Below are 20,048 nucleotides of genomic sequence, written 5' to 3'. Positions count from 1 at the left end.
AAGCTGTTCCTCTTCTCCCTTTACTGCAACTGCTCAAGCTCATTGAACGACTCAATGTTCATTAAACTTATCAAAGAATTTTCATACAGTTTAAAGCTACTTATAGTGGAAATTAATGCCATGAGTTAATAAGACAAGGACAAATACTGCTGTAACAGTACTGAAATTGGTACATGCAATATCAAAAATAAGTCTGAGAAGGGGTGTACTTGTGTTGCCAGAGGTGAAAAAGGGTTTTAAATGGTTCCAGACGTATAGAAGAGATTTAATCTGGTGACAGGTTAACTGTTTTATCTGTTAAGTGCTGTCGTAGATGACAAATACAATCGGATGGATGTATGGTCTGATAGAATCCAGTAAGGGTTGTGTTCCTTTGAGTTGCTTACGGATATGTTTATAAGAACTCGAACAAACATCCTAATATGGGACCCAATATCGTACAACTGTCCCATTGTATGTAATATTCCAATTGTGGCTTTGAAGACTAAACAAAATTCAGATTTAATAGTACATTTTCCATTATGTGATACATGAACACACTACATCATTTTCAGTATTCTAAGTCAGGAATACTTATTAAAAATAAATAAATAAATAACACCCTTCTTATATATTATTGTTGTGTTCCTACAAAACTTGAATCCTGAAATACATTCTTAACTTTTAACCTCACTACAAAATTGCATCTGGCAGCCTCACAAAAGGAGAAATCAAATCATTTATAGTGATTTAAAAGAGGACTTATCTGTCTGGGTTATTTGTTATTAAAAATACAACAAATTCCTCTTCTTTTTCTGCTATCTGTGTCACAACCAGAAAAGTGTAAGTCAACACTTAACATACATAGTTAGAGCAAAAAATAGTTATTAGAATTTCTTGGGAAAAAAAAATTTGCTCGTGTCAGATCTTGGAATGTGCAGATATGGCAATAGCTGACGAGAAATTAAGTCTGGAGAAGGAAAACAATGCAAGTTCTCCATTTGCAGGAAACAATTTGAACACTGAAATGTCAAATTTCTGTTAAATCTGATTTAAAAATATAAAAAAGGCATTAGTTGAAATATTTTCTATCGGTGCATTTAAAATGAAAACCAAATGTATGCTGCTGCAATTCTTGTGTTTTTATTTATTTATTTATTGGTTGTATTTATAATGGGCTGTTTTGAGTGGGTTTTCAGTGAATATTTTTAAACTGTTTTCTTCTTAACACAGCGTCTGGTGTTGGAACAGAAATTCTGAAACAGCAGCAGCTCCTAGCTGTTAATGTCAGCTCTCCCCCAACCCGGGACACTGGGTTGTGTCACAGAACCAGCTCTGGGAGATTTTTGAGCCACTCCCCCAGATCCTCTCACTGGTCACACAACAGGTCAGTCTGCAGTCTGCGTTCTGTGTAATCGCCATATTGGACAGTCTTTCCTAAAAACGTAACCACTTATTGGAGGAGGTACGTGAACAAGAAGAGGTATTTGTTTTCTTAGGTCTGGTAAGTATTTAATTTGGTTCAAGATGCTACAGGAGAATAAAATTTCTCATTTTCTTTGAGTATGTCTGATGTTCTTGGACTGAGAATACTCCTAGTGGTATTCCCCAATTTCATTTCGACAGGCTGAAGTATTTATGTCTGTTATCTTCTTTGAGGGGTAATTCTTGTGCTTTTGCCTTCTGAACTGGAGATTTATTTTAAGAATGCAAGAAAGCAAGTTCACCTTCCAGCGGAAGTGGCTCTTCTACCATAGGACAGTGTTGCATTAGTATTAGTTGCCTTCGGACAGTGAACACGCTGAATGGGAGGTGGGGAACTTGCTGTGTGTGTTTTTTCCAGTTTTTCATGAATTATGTCCAGTTCTGCACAGGAATACGATCCCAGATGATTGTTGCTGGGTTGGATGTCACAGGTGGCATTTTGCACAGTGCTGCTAAGAAAACGCCTGAGCTGCAAGCTCAGTGCTGGAGCTGGAGGGACGTGGCCTTCATTTGTCATTGATCTTCCCAGTTCCAGGCTCTCCAAGCTCCCAGAGTAACCTCAAATAATGCATAGCCACAAGTTATTCCTCATCTGTGGCTTCCTTCTTATAATACAGACCTGTAGCAGTTGATGTGGATGGTAGCATTTCACAGTTGCATCAGCTTGGCATGTTTTTTTTTTTTTAACTTTCTTGTTATAAATTGTGTACTTTATGAATAAAATTATTGCGTGCTGGTTAAAGAAAACTGAGTGTTGTGATTTAACCAGGTAGGCTGCTGAGTACCCCACAGCCTCTCTTTCACTTCCCCTCATTGGGATGGGGAAGTGAATTGTAAAAGTTAAAATGAGAGAACTTGTGGATTGAGATAAAGACTTGGGGGGGGAGGAGGGGAGGGGAGGGGGAATGGGATGGACAGGTGATATACAAGGCAATTGCTCACCTGGGCTGACATGCCCATCCAGATCTTAAGCAATAGTAGCTTCCCTTGGCCAACGCCCCCAGTTTTATTGCTGAGCATGATGCCGTGGTATGGGACATCCCTTTGGCCAGTCTGGGTCAGCTGTCCTGCTGCTTCTGTCCCCTCCCAGCTCGTTGTGTACCCCCAGCCTCCTCACTTGCAGGGCAGCATGAGAAGCTGAAAAGTCCTTGACTTATTTTATTTGTTGCAGAGCAGTGTTTACATTATCAATGTGTTATCAATGATATTTTCATCCTAAATCCAAAACACAGCACCATACCAGCTGCTATGAAGAAAATAAACTCTATCACAGCCAAAACCAGGGGCACTGAGTAACAAGAAAATAGCTGTGGTCATCTATGTGTGCTCAAAGACAGCAGATGCTCCAAATTGTTTTAGCTGTTGATTTTTGTTGTTTTTCTATCTTTTAACATTTCTGGCTAATTTGGGAAACAGGATAGGGCAGCGCTTGTTGGGAAGGATACATAGTACTTTGTTTTGCATAGAGTTTAGCTGAACATTTTGGAGAGCTGTAGACTTGCAAGCATTTCCCAAAAGCCTAAATTCTACCCTATCCTGTTCCTCTGACTCTGCATGCGTCAGGGTCTGATAGAAACAGTAGCTGGCAGCTTACCTATTGAGAAGTCAGCCGTATTGTATGGAACAAGGATAATAACAGTAATAGGCACCGACTGTTTAGTCTGAATGATTGGGTTAGTGATAGCTGAAGTCAAATGTGGATGCAAAATAGGTGAAATGATGTCTGTTCTTTCTTATTTCCTGGCAAAGATACAGAGAAGGAAATTAATGGATAGGAACTACCTTTCGTTAATCAAAAGGTGCAGGGGAAGGAAAACCTCCCAACTCTGGAGTAGCAGTATGTTTGCATAGAGTGTCCCCACAAATGTATCTTTCTTATCTGTTAATCATGTAGAGAAAAGAAATACAGACAGCGTATCACCTAGAGGGTCCTATGAGATTTTTCAAGATAGCCCTTTACCTGCTGACCAGGAGAGTACGCACTCGGATGCAGCATACTATTCTCTTGTCCTTCTCCACAGAAGTAGGACTTTTCTCACTTGGACATTTGATCTTACATCTGACTGCAGCTTTCTTACCTGAGGGACTTCTGGTTGCATATCAGGAGAGTGAGAGTTGTTAGTATTCCAGTTCTTACCAAAACATTTTTTTTGAATCCCTTGTATACAAAGCTGCCTAGTCTATTTTGGTATCAATCCAGGTATATGTGAGGTTTTGGTGATGGTGGTGTTTACTGATTTTCTAGTTTGCTTTGTATTATTTGTATTGAAATACTGTCTGTATGAATAAATTCATTGAATTAGAGCATGTGTTGTGGTTTAACCCAGCCAGCAGCTAAGCATCACACAGCCGTTTGCTCACCCTCTACCCTCCCTCTCTGGGATGGGGGAGAGAATCTGAAAGAAATGAAAGCCTGTGGTTTGAGATAAAGACAGTTTATTAGGACAGGAAAGAAAGGAAAATAACAGCAATAATGATAATAGTACTACTAATAATAGTGTGTATGACACAAGTGATGCACAATGCAATTGCTCACCACCCGCTGACCGATGCCCAGCCTATCCCCGAGCAGCCGGCCCCCCACCCCGGCCAGCCACCCCTATATATTGTTTAGCATGACGTCAGATGGTATGGAATACCCCTTTGGCCAGTTTGGGTCAGCTGTCCTGGGTCTGTCCCCTCCCAGCTCCTGCTGCACCCCTAGCCTGCTCGCTGGCAGGACAGAGCGAGAAGCTGAAAAGTCCTTGGCTTAGTGTAAGCACTGCTCTGCAGCAACTAAAACATCAGCATGGTATCAATGTTATTCTCATACTAAATCCCAAACACAGCACCCTACCGGCTACTAGAAGGGAAATTAACTCAATCCCAGATGAAACCAGGACAGCATGCAATAAGAACAAAATTCTTTGTTTTCCTTTTTAAGATTGATTCCGTCCACAAGTTCAGCTTCAGAAAAGTCATTTGTGCCTATTCAGGATCCTGAACGATCATTAACAGAATATATCCATCGCTTGGAGGTTATCCAGCAAAGACTAGGAGGTGTGCAACTAGGTAAGAGGAACCATGCTACCTCTCAGAACTGCAAGCAGTCTGGGATTCTTTTAACAAGGGTCTTCCTACAATACATAAGGACTCTGCCTATATTATACTCTGCCTATAATACTTAAAGAATGTAAAGAGTGTCATTTGTCATTTTATTAAATAATTTGGGGGGGGGAGGGGGGATAAAAAAAAATAAGTCTCTGAAACTAAACCTTTTTGTGAATCATATCTAAAATTAGTCCAAGTGTGGCATTTCTCAGAAAAACTTCAGTGAAATTCTTCAGAGATAAAGGTGAATAATTTCCATGTGATTTTTTTCCCCTCCTGTTATCAAAAAGTCTAAATTAGCAAGTTGTGTATTTTAAATGAAGTGTATGGAGTTAACTTACCTTTAAGTCAGAGAATCATTGTAATAGTTGAATAGGGCTGCCTCTGTAGCATGAACTATCATATTTCCTTCATTTGTCACTGTGGAGGTATTACTCTATGTAGCTAACACCTCAACCACTCCCCCTCCTCAAAGTAAAATGGGGAGAAAATATGATGGAAAGATATGATTAGATGTTTTCTCCATTGTTTTCTTATTTTTGGGACTTAGATTTAAACTGTTTCCGGTGTATTAGTATTTCTGGATTGCAAGCAATGTGGCTGTGATTGTCAGGGAAAAGACAAGTCTGCTTAATTCAAGTACTTGTTAACAAGAAGTTATAAAATTATAGTGAAGTTAGTGAAGCAGTAATTCTAAATGAAACACCTATTAAAACAGCAGCATAATATTTACAATATGCACACACACAGGAGTGGCTCACACAGCCCATCCCATGGCTGCTCCAGGAAAGATCATGCTTCTGCACACCAATCCCAGCAGGTGGCTGGGGGAGAGGGCGCCCATGCTAGCTTAAGTCACTGACAAGAATGAGATCATGCTTACCATGGTCCAAATCATCCCCTTACCAGGGAGCAGTACAAGGCTCCAGTGCCTCCTGCTGCGTGACTCCACTGCCTCTATGCAGTTAGAAGGACCTGCTGGCAGCTATTCCTCTAGGGTCTTTGGAGCATATTCCCCAAAACTTGCTTTACCCATCTGGGTTTATGTTACTGAGTTTCCTGGTCTCAACATCGGTGGACCATCAAGTCAGATAATGTTATTAATGTTTTTGTCCAACTGTTACCCCTTTCATCTGCTATTGCTCCTTCCTCCCCTGTATTGCTTCTGGCTGCTCATTCCCAGGATCAGTTGTTTAATTCAGAAGGTCAATCTTGGATCACTACGGTCACTGTTTTCTAGGTGACGGCACCTGTATGTTTCTTTCACTGAGCATAACCATTGCCAACTGCTGTTTCCCAGGCAGTCTTTCATTTTATAACTGTCCTTCAGCTTATGCCCAAAGATGTGTGGTTTTATGTTGGTCGACCTGAGATGAGGAAAAAAAATACTCCAGTGAACCTGCAGACTGACTTCTGTGGCAGTCACTTGTATTCTTATTGCTGGCCACTTCTTTGGTCTTTACCAGCAGATCATCTCTGAGGTGATTTTATGGGAGAAGGAGTAGGCATTCAATTGCTGATCACGGTATTAAATAGTGACTCTTGGCCCTGCAGTTACTGCAGATACTCATTCAAAACACATCTACTTCACTGGTTCCTCAATTCAATGTTCAGTCTGAACATTTAATCTACATTGTAGAGATAATGTATTCTCATTCAGTTCCCCACAAATTACGGAAGGTATCGGTAATTGTGAGTAGTACTGGTTTATGCATTTGGAAAATAACTTTTAAAGTTAACTTTGACGCAAATTCTTATACATGTTGCAGTCATAGCACATTTTTAGTGTTCACCTTGAAAATTTAAACTTGAAAAATCACGATTTTCATTACAATCACAAATCTCTCTAGAAAGAGAGAAATGCTGACTTTGAAGTTCATAGGAGCCTGGTATAGCTGGACAATAGCTCTGGTTGAAAGTCCAGAACATTGCTTGTTTTTCTCTCTGACTTGATCTAATACAAGTTAAAAAAAATAACGTTAAAAGTCTAACTTTGCTTACAACTCCTAGTCTTGCTTATATCTCTAAAACCAACAGCTACACTGACACTTCCATGTGGAAACTTTGACATTGTTCTCAGCAGAACTTTTCCTAGAACCCTTAACATGACTGCTTTTTTTTCCTTCTCCTGAATACTGTAATCGTTTATGGCAGATGCAGATAACCAAATGTTAGAATTGAAACCTGATAGTATTTCACAGAATATTTTGTGTTATGCTAAGTGTGAAGTACTTTAATGGAATACGATTTAAAGCACAGTGCATACCATTTTTGAAATTTTCATGTTACCAGAATGACATTGCAAGGAGTTACAGAATGATGCAGTGATTTAGAACAGCGCTTTGAGCAAAATGAGTTCCTAGGTGCTAAGGAACTTTACAACATCTACTCAATCACAATACTTGGTCCAGCAACAGAATGCACATTGAATCATCGCAAGAGGGGTTGGGTTGAACTAAGCAATTCTGTTGCTGTGTGTAGAGTATACCCGTGATTGAGCATTTTTCTTAATGTGTGAATGTTTGCTTTGTCAGGATTGTAAGCTTTGAAGTCTTGTTTTGTATTGTTCCTAGGTGGCTTGTGAAAATGGTAATTGCTTTCAGTGTAGCTCATGTGAAGCACATTGAGGAAATAACATGCTGCTAACTGCATCCTGTTGGTTCATAACACAAGCAGTTTTCTAATATTGATTTGTTTTATTTATATTTAGGAAAAGTTCCAGGCCCACCTCGCCAGAGAAACATGAAAAAGTGATCCAAATGCTTCTGAAATCTGAACCGTGAAACCTCCTAGTTATTGGTTCCTTCTGAGTTATTCCCTAGCGAATGGAAGTACTTGTCATCTCTTGTGCAAATGAATAAAGGGCAGTGCTTTTGCATCAGATTTTTATATGACTTTGTATTATATTTTAGTACTTTTAAGAGGAAATTACTTTTCAATAAGAACAATGTTTTACGTTGTCATATGGAATTAATACTAAGTTAACAGCTGAAGTGTGCTGGCATCACTGTATTGTCAGTTGTCTGTTTATTTTTCTATAGTGTATAGCTGGATTCTTTGTTAAAAAAAAGTTATTAAAATGGCATTTTATTAGTGAATTCTTACAGTGTATGGTTATGTTTCCACCTTACAAATCTTTACCTTTTTTTGCTGTTAAAATTATTTGGGTTTTAATATTTCTGTAAGATCATTGACTAACAGAATATCTAAAAAAAAAAAAACCTCCCAAATCTCAAAGATGCATGTAGCCTTCTGTGAATTTAGGATTTGCTTTTTTTTTTTTTATTTCCCTCAGTCTCTCATGATATTCCAGTTCAGTGTCAAGCCACTACTCCCTGAATTCTTCTGTGATTGAGCTTGTTCTAATACAAGTAACAAAAAAAGTCTAATCTTGCTTTCAAATCCTAGTCTTGCTAATATCCTTAAATCAACAGCTACAGAGGTGCTTCTCTATGGAAACTCTGATATTGTTCTTAGGACTTTTCCTAGGAACTTTAACACCATGACTACACTCACGATATATTTGGTGTTCCTGGATAATCAGTATTACCGAATTCATGCCAGGAGTTTCTGTGCCACTTGGCAGTATGGATGTGGAGGTCTGGTACCAACCTTTGGAGCAGGAAGATAATGCTCCTGACAAGAGTTTTGGAGGTGCTGGACTGCCCCTGCTACTCTTGCCTCCTCAACAGTTGTTTCTGTCTGTTGATCGTAGCCTGACTCAACAAACTGTTTTCCCTGACAAATCTGGGTATTTTTGTCATTTTCTGGTGGGAGCATCCAATGCTGTATTTCTGGGTCACAGGAGCAGAGCGGGACACTCTGCAGGCAGATGCCTTCAGCCCTGAGAAAGCATAGCTGCCCTTGGGCAATGTTGTGACTTAGTGATGAATCTCCTGTGAGTCATTCCGCACCTAGGTGCTATTTCCCACAGGCCTGCTGTAGGTGGAGTAGAGAACATTTCAGTTCTTCCTTTGCCCCTTGCCGGGCTGCTGGTTCCAGAGGCAAATGTGCAAACAGGAGCCACATGGTGCTCTGCAGACCACAGCTGAGCTTTGGGCCAGCCCTTTAAGAACTTCTATTAGAGACAACGCAGCATGACATCCTGGCTATTCTTCAAGAAATTACTAATGCACTGTCTTCTTGATGTTCAGTATGAGCTTCCCCAGTGCCTGCTGTCACTAATAGTGAGCTAGCACTGTGCCAATTCTATAAACTTTGAGAGCTTTTACTAGGCTGGCTGAAGGTTGCATTGAAAAAAATAATAATAGCAAACAAGCTAGCTAGCTTTGGAAATGAGCTTTGGGCTTCTCATCAGTATTGAGATAACAGGTAAGAAATGTCCTGTCACTTGAGCTAGAGGTACTAGGTAACTTTGCATGGAAGAGGAAATAAAAGTTCTGCATATTGTAGGATCCCACCCACGTTGCTGCAAAGGCTGACTCAGTCTTCCACTATCCCTGGTAATGGACCTGTACATTGTCCTATACCTCGGTTAGGGTCAGTGTGTGCATGTGATCCAGTTTGTGCAATGTGCAAATTACTGACTATTATCCTATGACTGCTATTGGAGAACCTATTACACCTGATTTGGCATAAATTTAAGAGATTTAATGAACAAAAATAGTACCTAATTTGGTATAAAAGCTTGCCAAGAAGTTAACTTCTGTAAAGTTCTAAACCCATTCAAATTGACAAAGTAAATTTATGCTGGATCAGTAACCTATTTTTTTTAAATCTGATCCTAGGAGTCTTAGTGCTAGATTTAGAATTCTGTCAAACTGCACACCTCTGAATGCTGTTGGTGTCCTTTTTGTCCTACACAGCATTCGTGTATCTTCCATTATAAATAATGTCTGTCCATTTCTAGACCAGCATTCAAAACTGACACTAAGTAAGACTTGTGATTTCACACTTGCATGTGAACCTGTCGCATTAAGGGGGGTGTAGGTGATTAACCATTACGGGTCAGATTCAGGGTACTGAACTATCACGGTCACAGATTCACTAATAACGTATTAACCGATATGGGTCTGGTCGGGTTCAGGGTACTGAACTATCACGTCACAGATTCACCAACAATGTAACATGCCTGCACTCTAGTCGCATTCAATGAGAGCTATCGTGGCTAGGAACAATGAAATTAAGTGCAATTTATTACTGCAACAGGTACACAGGTTCTTTGAATTACCAGCGATAATTACTGTCTGCAAAAGCAAGCTGGCATGCATGAAATACACAGGTACACAGCCTGGCTATTAACACGTTAAAAGGCACAAAGACTCTATAGAGATTTCTAAGTTTCCGCAGAGACACCCAGTAAAACTAAGTGTTCATATCTCACCCAAAGGCATCCCAATGGGGGAGACGAAGAGAGGCTCAGCACATCGACTGATCTCAGAAGTCAGGATGTCCTCATGATGGTATCTCCCCTGACAATAGTAGCCTCCCTACCATCCTCTCTCTCCCTCTCTTAGGCCAATTTATATATTTTTTTTTTTATCTTTTAGGTGGAGCTTCAGTGACTAGTCAGGCATACCTTGGTTGTGATTGGTGAAAAGTTTTCCTGTCTTTGTTTAAAGGTGTAGGCTCCAAGAAATTCAGAGCGCGTGCTCAGTGAGGGGTGGTCGCACCTTAGAGGCGGGCAGCTTTTGGGATGGAGGTGTGTTTTGGTATTATAATGAGCAAAAGTTCCCTAGAGTACAGCATGTTGTCAAAAACATGACAGGTTGTTGGCTCAGGGTAGCAAAAGTGCAGCTAATCAGTCTCGGTGTGCACAAGAACAATCAAATCCCCACCTGGTCACAGAGCTTAGCCACTGTGTCTCCACTTCACTCTATGCTCCTTAGAGTCAGCACACCAGGTTCCCCCAGTGCGATAGCATCTAAAGTTGGAAGCCTAGGGAACGTTCAGGTAATGCAGCTACGCTCTTCCCTGAAAGCCTCTTCAATGCTATACGTTTACTTTATAATATGAATATTAGTTTTATTTCCTAGTTACTTTAGGCAATTACACCACATAATCCACCCCGTGACTATAGTCGCTCAAGCTTCACAACATTTGGAATGTGTCAGGTATATCACATACATTCTTGGAACGAGATTCATCAAGTATATTATGTAGGGATACTAAACATTTCGTTATGATCCAGAGTTAAACATACAAAATAATTGTTATCATAAAGCATAATACAATGAGTATTAACAAAACGACAACAGGGTGAAGTATTTTGTTGAAGATTCCTGTGGCAGTTGGCAACCATCCAAAGTGTCCCACCAACGGTGTTTTTCATCTCTCTTTACTCTTTCCATCACTCAGTGTATTTCTTCAATATCATGATGGACAGTAATCAGTCTTTCGCCCATTTTCTCGACCTTGTTTCATCAGCTGCTTTAAGTCTTCATGTAACAGTAATTTCTTCATCAAGGTAAGGTTCATTCCAATTGGAGTAGGTGGCAGATCATGAAGCAAGATATAATTGGACGCAATAAGCTGATAAGAGGTGACAGGAGATGAGTAACTAAAGTCACATCCTGGAATTTTGGTAAAATTACAAACACAAACTTTAGAATGATTACCGGTATCTACAATAGTGTTATCTATGACTATAGAATCACAATGGAAACACAACCATGCAAACACAACCTTTCCCAATATATACAAGTACAGTTTCAAGGGTCTCATTAGGATGTATCTCAAAGTAGCAAATACTTTGTTCAGTGTCAAGATGAATGTCTTGGGCTTCGAGTGTGTTACTCTCACAGATGAAGCCTTTTTGTTCATGCACAATACATGCATTCACATCAATTGTTTGCCACTTTCCTCCCTTTTGATGGGCCCATACTTTATGCTCTTTAGGATAAAGTATAGTTCCATTATGACTGAGCCCTAATGCAATGTTTGGATATACATTGTATACGGTGGCATTGCTTATGGTAAGTATAAAGGCAATAATTTTATCACTTTCTGCATAATAGGTAAAGTTGACTAACTGCCACCATGCTTGAAACTCCTTTTCAAATTCTGAAGCATTATCCCATATCAATTCTTGAATTTCAGTGGGTAAAGTTCCTCTTTCTCCCTCTCTAATAATAGCTGCTGCTACAGACTGTATCCATAACTGCACTTGGATGCAGCTCAAGGCAAGGGACGTATTGTCTTGGGTTTTTCCAAGGGCATTTACAATTAATTGATGATCCTTTTCTTCAATTTGTTCCCAATGGGGTAAAATGTCTGATAGAAGCCATTGACTTGCTCCTAAGGCTAATAAGGATGATTTTATTGGTCATTCCAATTTCCTTAGGTCGTGTGTAGTAGCAGTTATTCTACTCATTAGGACCTCAGCATCAATGCTATTTAATGCACCTAATCCTGTTCCCAGTAACCCAGTTGTATCCCGTGGCATGCACTGAGATTGTTTCAGAGAACGTAGATATTAAAGTGTAGCACTAGCTCTACCCTTTAGAGACCAGCTAGGGTTAACGAGAACTTGTTGTTGTCCCATATTTTTAACTAGGTAAGGACCTATGTTGAAGATGGAAGGAGTTAGACTAATGGGAGGCCGAGTTGGTACATTTTCGAATATCTGCAGGGGCAGAGGCTTCTTATCCTTTGCAGTCAATGAAGTTGTTGCTGTATTGATCATAAATTCAAATAGTAATTCTGTGCCTCTGTAACCCCAAAGACAGTACACAATTATAGGCTTGGTGAAAGTAAAATTGTGCCAGCAAACAGAATTTGATTCAGTTATTTTGCTACAATCAGTACTATAAGTTTGTGGTCTGGTAGAACCAGCATAAATTATCTTAATTTCAGTCGGCCTATTGTAAGTAGATCCGTTAGTTATTCAGCAACTGATTTGTATTGTCTGGCCAGAAGTGGCTTGAAGTTCAGCCATTCTTAGAGAATCATTCCAACTCCATTCATCTTTTGAAAATATTTTGTATCCATGTAAAACTAAAGTAGAGAGATTTAGGTCATTTTTGTTTTGAGATGTTCCAGTGATTGCTCTATACCGTGACAATGCAAGGTTAGATGTCACAGTGAAACACCTCAGCTCCATGCACAACCACAGTAGTGAAGTTTAAGTTTTCCCTGACGGCACGTGTTCCCATAATCCAGTGTATTTAACATGGGCTTGGGACCATGGCCATTTTGTGTCTTTTTGGCTATGAACCAAAAGGGATTGCATCAAGGTCAGGGTAAAGAATAATATTATTAATCCAAACTGTTGATTCATCATTCTCCAGCTTCCAAATATCTGAATTCCAAAATATCGGAAGTCAATCAGGCGGGGCAGTAGGCCGGCTTTGTTGACCAGGGAGGGATCTTCTGGATCTTAGGCATAAAAAGAAAGTGTATGGCTGCTGGAAGCAGGGTCAGGCAACATGGAAGGACTACAGGGATGATGTTCGCATTTGTACGGAGAAAATTCGTGCGGCCAAAGGCCAACTAGAGTTGAAGCTGGCCACGTCTATGGGAGACAATAAAAAAGGCTTTTTTAAATATGTGACAAAACATCACACCAAAAAACATCACATGATGGGTGAACAGTTGGCTGACAGGTAGGGCTCAAAGGGTTGTGGTAAATGGGTCCACATCAGGCTGGCGGATGGTCACCAGTGGGGTCCCCCAAGGCCCCATTTTAGGGACAGTTCTTTTCAGTGTTTTCATAAATGATTTGGATGTAGGACTAGAAGGTGTTTTGAGCAAATTTGCTGATGATACTAAACTTGGGGGAGTTGTTGACTCTGTTGAGGGTGGAAAGGCCTTGCAGAGAGATCTGGACAGATTGGAGAGCTGGGCAATCACCAACCAAATGAAGTTTAATAAGAGCAAGTGCCGGGTCCTGCACCTGGGATGGGGCAACCCTGGCTATACATATAGACTGCAGGACGAGACGCTGGAGAGCTGCCCCGCAGAGAGGGATCTGGGGGTTGTGGTTGACAGGGAGTTGAATATGAGCCAGCAGTGCGCCCTGGCAGCCAGGAGGGCCGACTGTATCCTGGGGTGCATCAAGCACGGCATTGCTAGTCAGTCGAGGGAAGTGATTGTCCCGCTCTACTCTGCGCTGGTGCGGCCTCACCTCGAGTACTGTGTGCAGTTCTGGGCACCACATGCCCAGAAAAGAGGAAAAGAGGAGGCTGGAAAAGAGCAGGCTGAGGGGAGACCTCATCACGGCCTACAGCTTCCCCACGAGGGGGAGTGGAGGGACAGGCGTCGATCTGTTCTCTTTAGTGACCAGTGATAGGACCTGAGGGAACGGTGTCAGGCTGTGACAGAGGCGGTTCAGGATGGGTATCAGGAAGAGGTTCTTCACTGAGAGGGTGGTTGCGCTCTGAAAGACGCTCCCTAGGGACGTAGTCACAGCACCAAGCCTGTTGGAGTTTAAGTGTTTGTATTGTGCTCTTAGCCATATGGTCTGAATTTTTGTGTAGACTTGTGTGGTGCCAGGAGTTGGACTTGATGGACTTCCAACTTGGGATATTCTGTGATTCTACGATTCCTTACACCTGTCACACATGCACCTCACTAGTGAGTTGTCCTGTATTCAGAATAAACAGAGACTCTTCATCCTCTGTCATTTTCCTTCCTGCTGAAGAGGGAGGGCCCATCGGGATACCAGCTGTGGTGGAAGAGACATGTTCTTCTGCAACACCACTCAAGGAGGAGAAGGTGCAGAGAAAATGTCTGCTTTGAAGGGTCAGGAGGGTTGCACTGCCACTGCCTCGCGTGTGAGGACCTTCCGCGGGCGTCGCTACCGGAGGGCGCCGGCTCCGCCTGAAGCCCCTGCTCCGGGCCCACCGCCACGGCGGGTCCTCGCCCTGCCTGCGCCGCCAGGGGGCAGGCGCCCGGGGCTGCGGCGGCGGCTGCGCGGTGCGCGGGGGCCGGGCCGGTTCGGCGCGGCGCGGCGCTTCCTCCCGCTCCCCGCCCGTCGCTTCCGCGCGTTGCGGCCGCGGCCGCTCCCCGTCCTCCCGCCTGGGGCCGTGCTGGGCGGCGGCTGCGGCGGGGCCCGCGCCATGGCGGCGGAGCGGGGGGGCTGCTCCCTGGACGCGGTGCCGCTGCCGCCCGAGGTGCGCGAGAGCCTGGCGGAGCTGGAGCTGGAGCTGTCGGAAGGTGAGAGCGGGGCCGGGGGGGGGGGGGGCTCTTCTCCCCGGGCCGGGCCGGGGCGCGGTGCCTCTGCCGCGGCAGGAGGGCGGCCGCTCGCTTCCGCTGCGGCTGCAGCCCGCGGGGGTGCCGGGGGATGCGCGGGGGGCCGCGAGGCCGCGGCCTGGCCGCGTTGCGCCGCCTCTCGCCGCGCTGCGGCTCTCGCCGGGCGGCTGCCGGACCGCTGCTGCGGGACGCGGCCGGGCGGGGTGGGCCGCGGGGGGGCTTCGTTCCCGAGCGCGTCGTTTCAGCCAGCCCGGAGCGGCTTCTCAGGTGAATGCGGACCCGGGCTGAAATGTCTTCTGCTCGGCTCAGGTCAGAGGGCAGTCGAGTTTCTTTTTAAACAGTCATTTGAGTTCCAGAAGGCGGTGTTGAGTCCTGTTAGTGTCTTTCGCTTGTGGTCTCTGTTTGCTTGTTGTGTGGCTGGGTTCTCTGAAAATATCAGCTTTTTTTTTTTTTTTGTACTATTTCTTAATAATAGCTAAGATCTTAAGCCTTTAGCTACGATTCAGAATGTTTTTATGTTTTTTACTGTCTCAAGGACCAATGAGGGAATGAGGTTACATTCCTTTCCTGGCCTGATTTCACAGAGATGGGGTGGCAGACCAAGGTTTCATTCCTGATGCTGTAGTTAAGCCTTTCTGTCTGTTTGCTGTCCCCAAAGGCACGGTTTCTTCCTGCTATCTCCGCTCATGTTTGATGATGATGATGATGCTTCTATGGCCCTGTGGCAATTACATTTGTGTTCTTGGATTGCTTTTGTTTGTTTGTTTTGTGTTGTTGTTGTACTGTTTTGTTTGTTTGGTTTGTTTTTTTGTGTATTAGTTGCCTGCCCTGGCCTGGCTGGCCACATGGACAGGCAAGCTCTGGGTGCAGCAGAGCAGGCAGGGCAGAAGGAGACCAAGACAGCACCTTCAGGGAGCAGGTGCTCATTATGCTTCCCCCGGCTATGTGGTTGGACTATACCTCGAAGTAGAATAGATAAAAAGCTATTAATACTGTGGCCCTGAGGTAGAAGCATCTGATCTGCTCCTTGAGTGTTGCAGTTTTCAGATCAGTGTGTTCAGGTGGGCAAAACCTGGGTTATTTTACCTCAAGTGTGCCGGCTGAAACGTGGTGGTTTAGGAAATGGTTCACAGGTCAGCTGTCTTTCCTCAGGTGTGGGACCATTGCTGCAGAGGCAGGGGAGAAGCAGGAGAATAGTAACGTGGGGTTCTCTGCATTTAACCTGCTGCTGCACATCTGCTGGGTGGCCGAAATAGCACCAGGGCTTATCACTGCCTGTGTGGGAGATCTTTGATCGAAGGTGCAATTCCTTTTCTGCCTTGCCCAAATGTCTTGAAAGTGTTTCTGGGTAGGAATCCTTCAACATCTAACACTGTTTTATGTATCTGTCTTCTCTGATCGCCTGGTGTTTGCATGTGCAGCTTTAGTGGACATCTCTGTCATCAATATTCAGATCTTGTTTACTTGGGCAGGAAGGAATAGTGATCTCAGATTATATATTTGCATTTTAATCTATGTAAAATAGAGTACAGCACAAAATTCGTATCTGCTTCTGGAAAGAGTAAATTGATACTTGCAGAGATGGTCAGTTATTTTCCTCTTCTATAGACAGGGGAGTATCATCCTCCAAGATGGGCTTATATGATGGGATTCTTAATGCTACAACAAAGCAACAGGTATTTGTGGTCTTTAACAGATCACAAACTAAGGCCACTGTTAGCTTCAGTTCGCTGAAGTTGTCAGAAGCCTTTTTCCTATATTCCTATATGCACAATGTTGTCCTGAGCTCTGCGTGTGGATGTTGTAGTTGGCCTCTGCCTTAACCGAGGCTGGGACTTCTGTTGGGGGGGGGGGCATGAGCAGACTGCACGGAGATTTAAAGAGGGATTTCTTATGGTGAATAAGCCAGATTAGAGAAGGTCACACTTGGAAGGATGTTTCCATAATGTGAGAGGAAGTGTGAAGGGAGGAAAAGGAAATTTGAGATCAAGTTCTTTCCTACTTTGTATGTGTATTTTGTTAGTTGAGATGTCATGCATGCTGTGTTGGGATAGGAATAAAATATGTTCTCTTTAATTAAATTATTGTCATCTATAAATAAATCAGGGAGATGATTAAAAAGTTCCTCTCCTTTTGCCACAGGTTGTCATAATGAAAGTTAGGAGAAGTGTTTGCCTTTAGAGGAGGAGAAAAATGAAAACAGACAAAGCACATTGCTTCTTTCTGAACAATTCAAAATCTGAAGTGCAGCAGTTCAACTTATAAGAGTTTTGGATGGGAATGGGACTCTGACATGCTGCAATTCTGATCTTGTGTTGTGTGATGCATCCTTACACTTTTACAGGAGCTCTTTTAATGTTTTAAATGACGATTATTTGCATTCTTTATGTAATGGAAAAGTAATAGGTGGGGAAAAAAACAGATGAGAAATTCTACTATGTTGCTTTGTTTTAGCAGCATCGTAATTATTTTTATTGCTTGACTAATAAAGATATGAAAACTAAAAGGTCTGCCACAACCTCTTCGGGAGATGAGGACAATTTTTTGAGGAAGTCGGCAGCAGCTAAGCTGAACCTTATCTCGTTAGTCTGTGGACTGTGCGGAAGTTTTCCTAACCTTACGACTGTAAGATGCTGCAACTTCTTGATATTATGGAGAGATGAGGGGGTCCCTAATCAGCTTGCCAGGATGCATGGTAAAAGCACAGAAGTAGTGATGATAAAGTCAAGTACTTCAATTCTTTATTAGTCAGTATAATTCTCCTTGAGAGGAAAAAAAAAAAATCTCCCTTTTTTTCTTAAAATTCAGTCTGCGGTGGAGATTTTGTAAGATAAATATCAATGTGTGTTTTTTTTAAAGCCTCCATCTCTTTTATGATAGTATATCATGTTTATGTGTATTTTTATGTCTATAAAGTATTTGTAGAGCGCTTTTCATTAATGTGTGATAATGTTGAAGAGCAGTTCTCATTTAGACACAAATGCTACTTGTATAATTTATCCGTTCATTAAAACCACATTTTATTTTAAAACTGTGTCAGAACATGTTTTGACTGTTCTCTTGTGCTTTCTCAGGTTTTTTAGCTATATTTTTTCCATGGTATGTTACTGCAATTTGCTGGCATTTGCAATTAGATGCCTCTTTTGGGTAAGAGAGAAAAGCTTGAGAGGTCATCAAACACTTCCTGTGATAGAAATAGATCCTGATGTTTAAAGAATTTCTGAAGCTCCAGTTTGTCTTCTAGAGATGTTGGTTATGGTACGTCCCTCAGCTTGTGGCTCAGGATCTCACACAACATAAGACTATACTCGTGTCTTTTGCTGGACTTGTGTTGTACTTGTTGTTAGGTGGTTCTTATGAGACTGGGTCATGTGGATGCATAACATGATTTGCCTTCAGTAAATGTTAGACATTTAGAGACAAATGTGGGATAATAGGCCTTCAGGCAGCTGTTTGACCAGTGTTGCAATGGTACAAGGCTTTTCTGTTTGCTTTTGTTTGTTTGTTTTTGGGGGGAGGGTGTCTTAATTTTTGATCAGCTTTAAAATTCAAATAAAAGGACTTGGGTTTTCATCTGTTTCCTGGGAGTTTTATAAGTCAGACTTATTTTGGAACTGAACCGAAACTCTTAGCAAAGATTACCTACTCTAAAAAGGCTTTTTTTTTCTTCTCCCAATTCAAATAGTTATCCCCAATTCAGTTTTCCCTCAATTCAAATAGCAGTTACCCTGCTGATTGCAAGTTTGTCTGATGGCAAAGTCTCCTCTTGATGACTTCTGTCAAACAGTCTTCAGAATCAGTCTAGAGACAAATGTGTTTGTATTTACTTAGTTATGACCTTATTTTATTATTTATTTGGGGTGTTATGTTTTCCAACCCTTAACATATCACTCCGAAGTGTTTTCAGTACCTAGTTAAGTTAGTGGAAAGCATGACATTTCAGCCTGGGATTTAGATAGAAAGTTTGATGTGCAGATTGCTCTGGTTCCCGATGAGATGTTTGTGTCTGCCTAGCAAAAAGCTCACTTTTGCATAATACTGATTCAAATATTTATTTCTCATTTAAAAAAAAAAAAAAAGTGTCTGACAAGGAGACTTGGTCTGTTTGTCTTGGCATCTTTTGAGATACTGCAGTTAGTATAATGCATACATCTGAGTGGAAGAAGGTGCCAGCTAAGAAGGGTTTCCTGAAAAAAAATCAAGATGTTTTGTGTCTGACTTTTCTGGCTATTCTTTGACTCTAGCAAATGATTTTTGTAATCTCTGCTAGTCAGTGTTTGCGTATACTAACTCTCAGGTTGGGTTTTAAAAATACAATTGATGACAACACTTTTTTGGACAGAACGCCTTTGTTAAAATATCTAAAGGTAGAAGTTAGAACTGAAGTGCTTAAATTAATTTATTTTGTTACACTAGCAGGATTGATGTGGTATTAAAATACTGTATATAAAATCAGGTGAGGAAGATGCGCACATACTTTAACCTGTTTTCCTTATGATAAAGTGTGGTATTTATTTTTTTCTGGTCTTAAGGTGGGAGTTTTCTATTCTGAAAGTCTTGAAAACATGTGTGTGTAAGTTACATTTGTTTACCGCTTCTGTGATCATTTTAATTTTGGAAGCAAATATAATCTGAAGATTGCAATGAGAAGAACTGTTGGGACTGTACAGACAAATACTTTGCAAGTGGATGGTAATCTGTAAAACTTGACCTGCAGCATCTTCGTTGCTTAATTTCTGGGCCTCTCCAGCAGAAACTGTTAATTGTATGATAATATGTGAGGTATGCCAAATGCCCATTGGGATTGAGTAAGTCTACAGCACTTGTCCTTGCATGTTACACTTGACGCAGTTCTCAAGTAGTGGTTCGCCGATGAACTTCCAGGATACTTGATACCCTTTGATCTGGTTCGCTACTGAAACAAGTCACATTTTATGTAAAGGGAAGCAAATTTCTGATTTTTTTTGATTTATTTTATAATAACGGTCTGACAGATTTTGATTGCAAAACAAACGTGAACATTACCCTCCTGAAATATTTGGAGAATATAATTATCATGGTTAGACCTTGTGGAAATCATTGTTTCACTGCTGTGTCTCTGAGTGCATTCACAACTTTTGTCACTCTTATATTTTTGTTGTGTAATGCATGTACGGGATTGTTATTAATAAGAGATTGTTATTTTAAGAAGATCATTGATTTGATAGTGCAAAGGGGGGATTTACATAGCCTGTAACTGACCTCTGGGTAGAGGATTTCACTTGCTACTGGTTGAAATGAAGATGGTGAATGTGCATATGGAATTCCAGTCACAGCCATCCACAAGGATGTCTTCTAAGAGA

At 41.8% G+C, this 20,048-nt stretch overlaps 2 protein-coding genes across 19 annotated transcripts in view; both read left to right on the top strand.

Moving 5' to 3' along the window:
- PCNT (pericentrin) overlaps positions 1–7,443 on the top strand; it is a 99,756-nt gene extending 92,313 nt beyond the window's left edge. For all 12 annotated transcript variants that reach the window (XM_083842080.1, XM_083842081.1, XM_083842073.1 and 9 more), the window contains 3 exons: positions 1,213–1,366; positions 4,388–4,515; positions 7,265–7,443. In XM_083842080.1, coding sequence (XP_083698206.1) covers positions 1,213–1,366; positions 4,388–4,515; positions 7,265–7,308 — 326 coding nt within the window. In that variant the 3' untranslated portion in view covers positions 7,309–7,443. The remainder of the gene's footprint in view (positions 1–1,212; positions 1,367–4,387; positions 4,516–7,264) is intronic.
- Positions 7,444–14,180: 6,737 nt separating this feature from the next.
- DIP2A (disco interacting protein 2 homolog A) overlaps positions 14,181–20,048 on the top strand; it is a 118,148-nt gene continuing 112,280 nt past the window's right edge. For all 7 annotated transcript variants that reach the window (XM_083842341.1, XM_083842339.1, XM_083842340.1 and 4 more), the window contains exon 1: positions 14,181–14,670. In XM_083842341.1, coding sequence (XP_083698467.1) covers positions 14,196–14,670 — 475 coding nt within the window. In that variant the 5' untranslated portion in view covers positions 14,181–14,195. The remainder of the gene's footprint in view (positions 14,671–20,048) is intronic.

This window comes from Anser anser (genome assembly GCF_964211835.1).
Source record: "Anser anser genome assembly, chromosome: 6".
Classification (NCBI taxonomy): Eukaryota; Metazoa; Chordata; class Aves; order Anseriformes; family Anatidae; genus Anser; species Anser anser.
The sequence above is the reverse complement of the archived record's forward strand: the minus strand, read 5'-3'. Positions and strand labels throughout refer to the sequence as shown.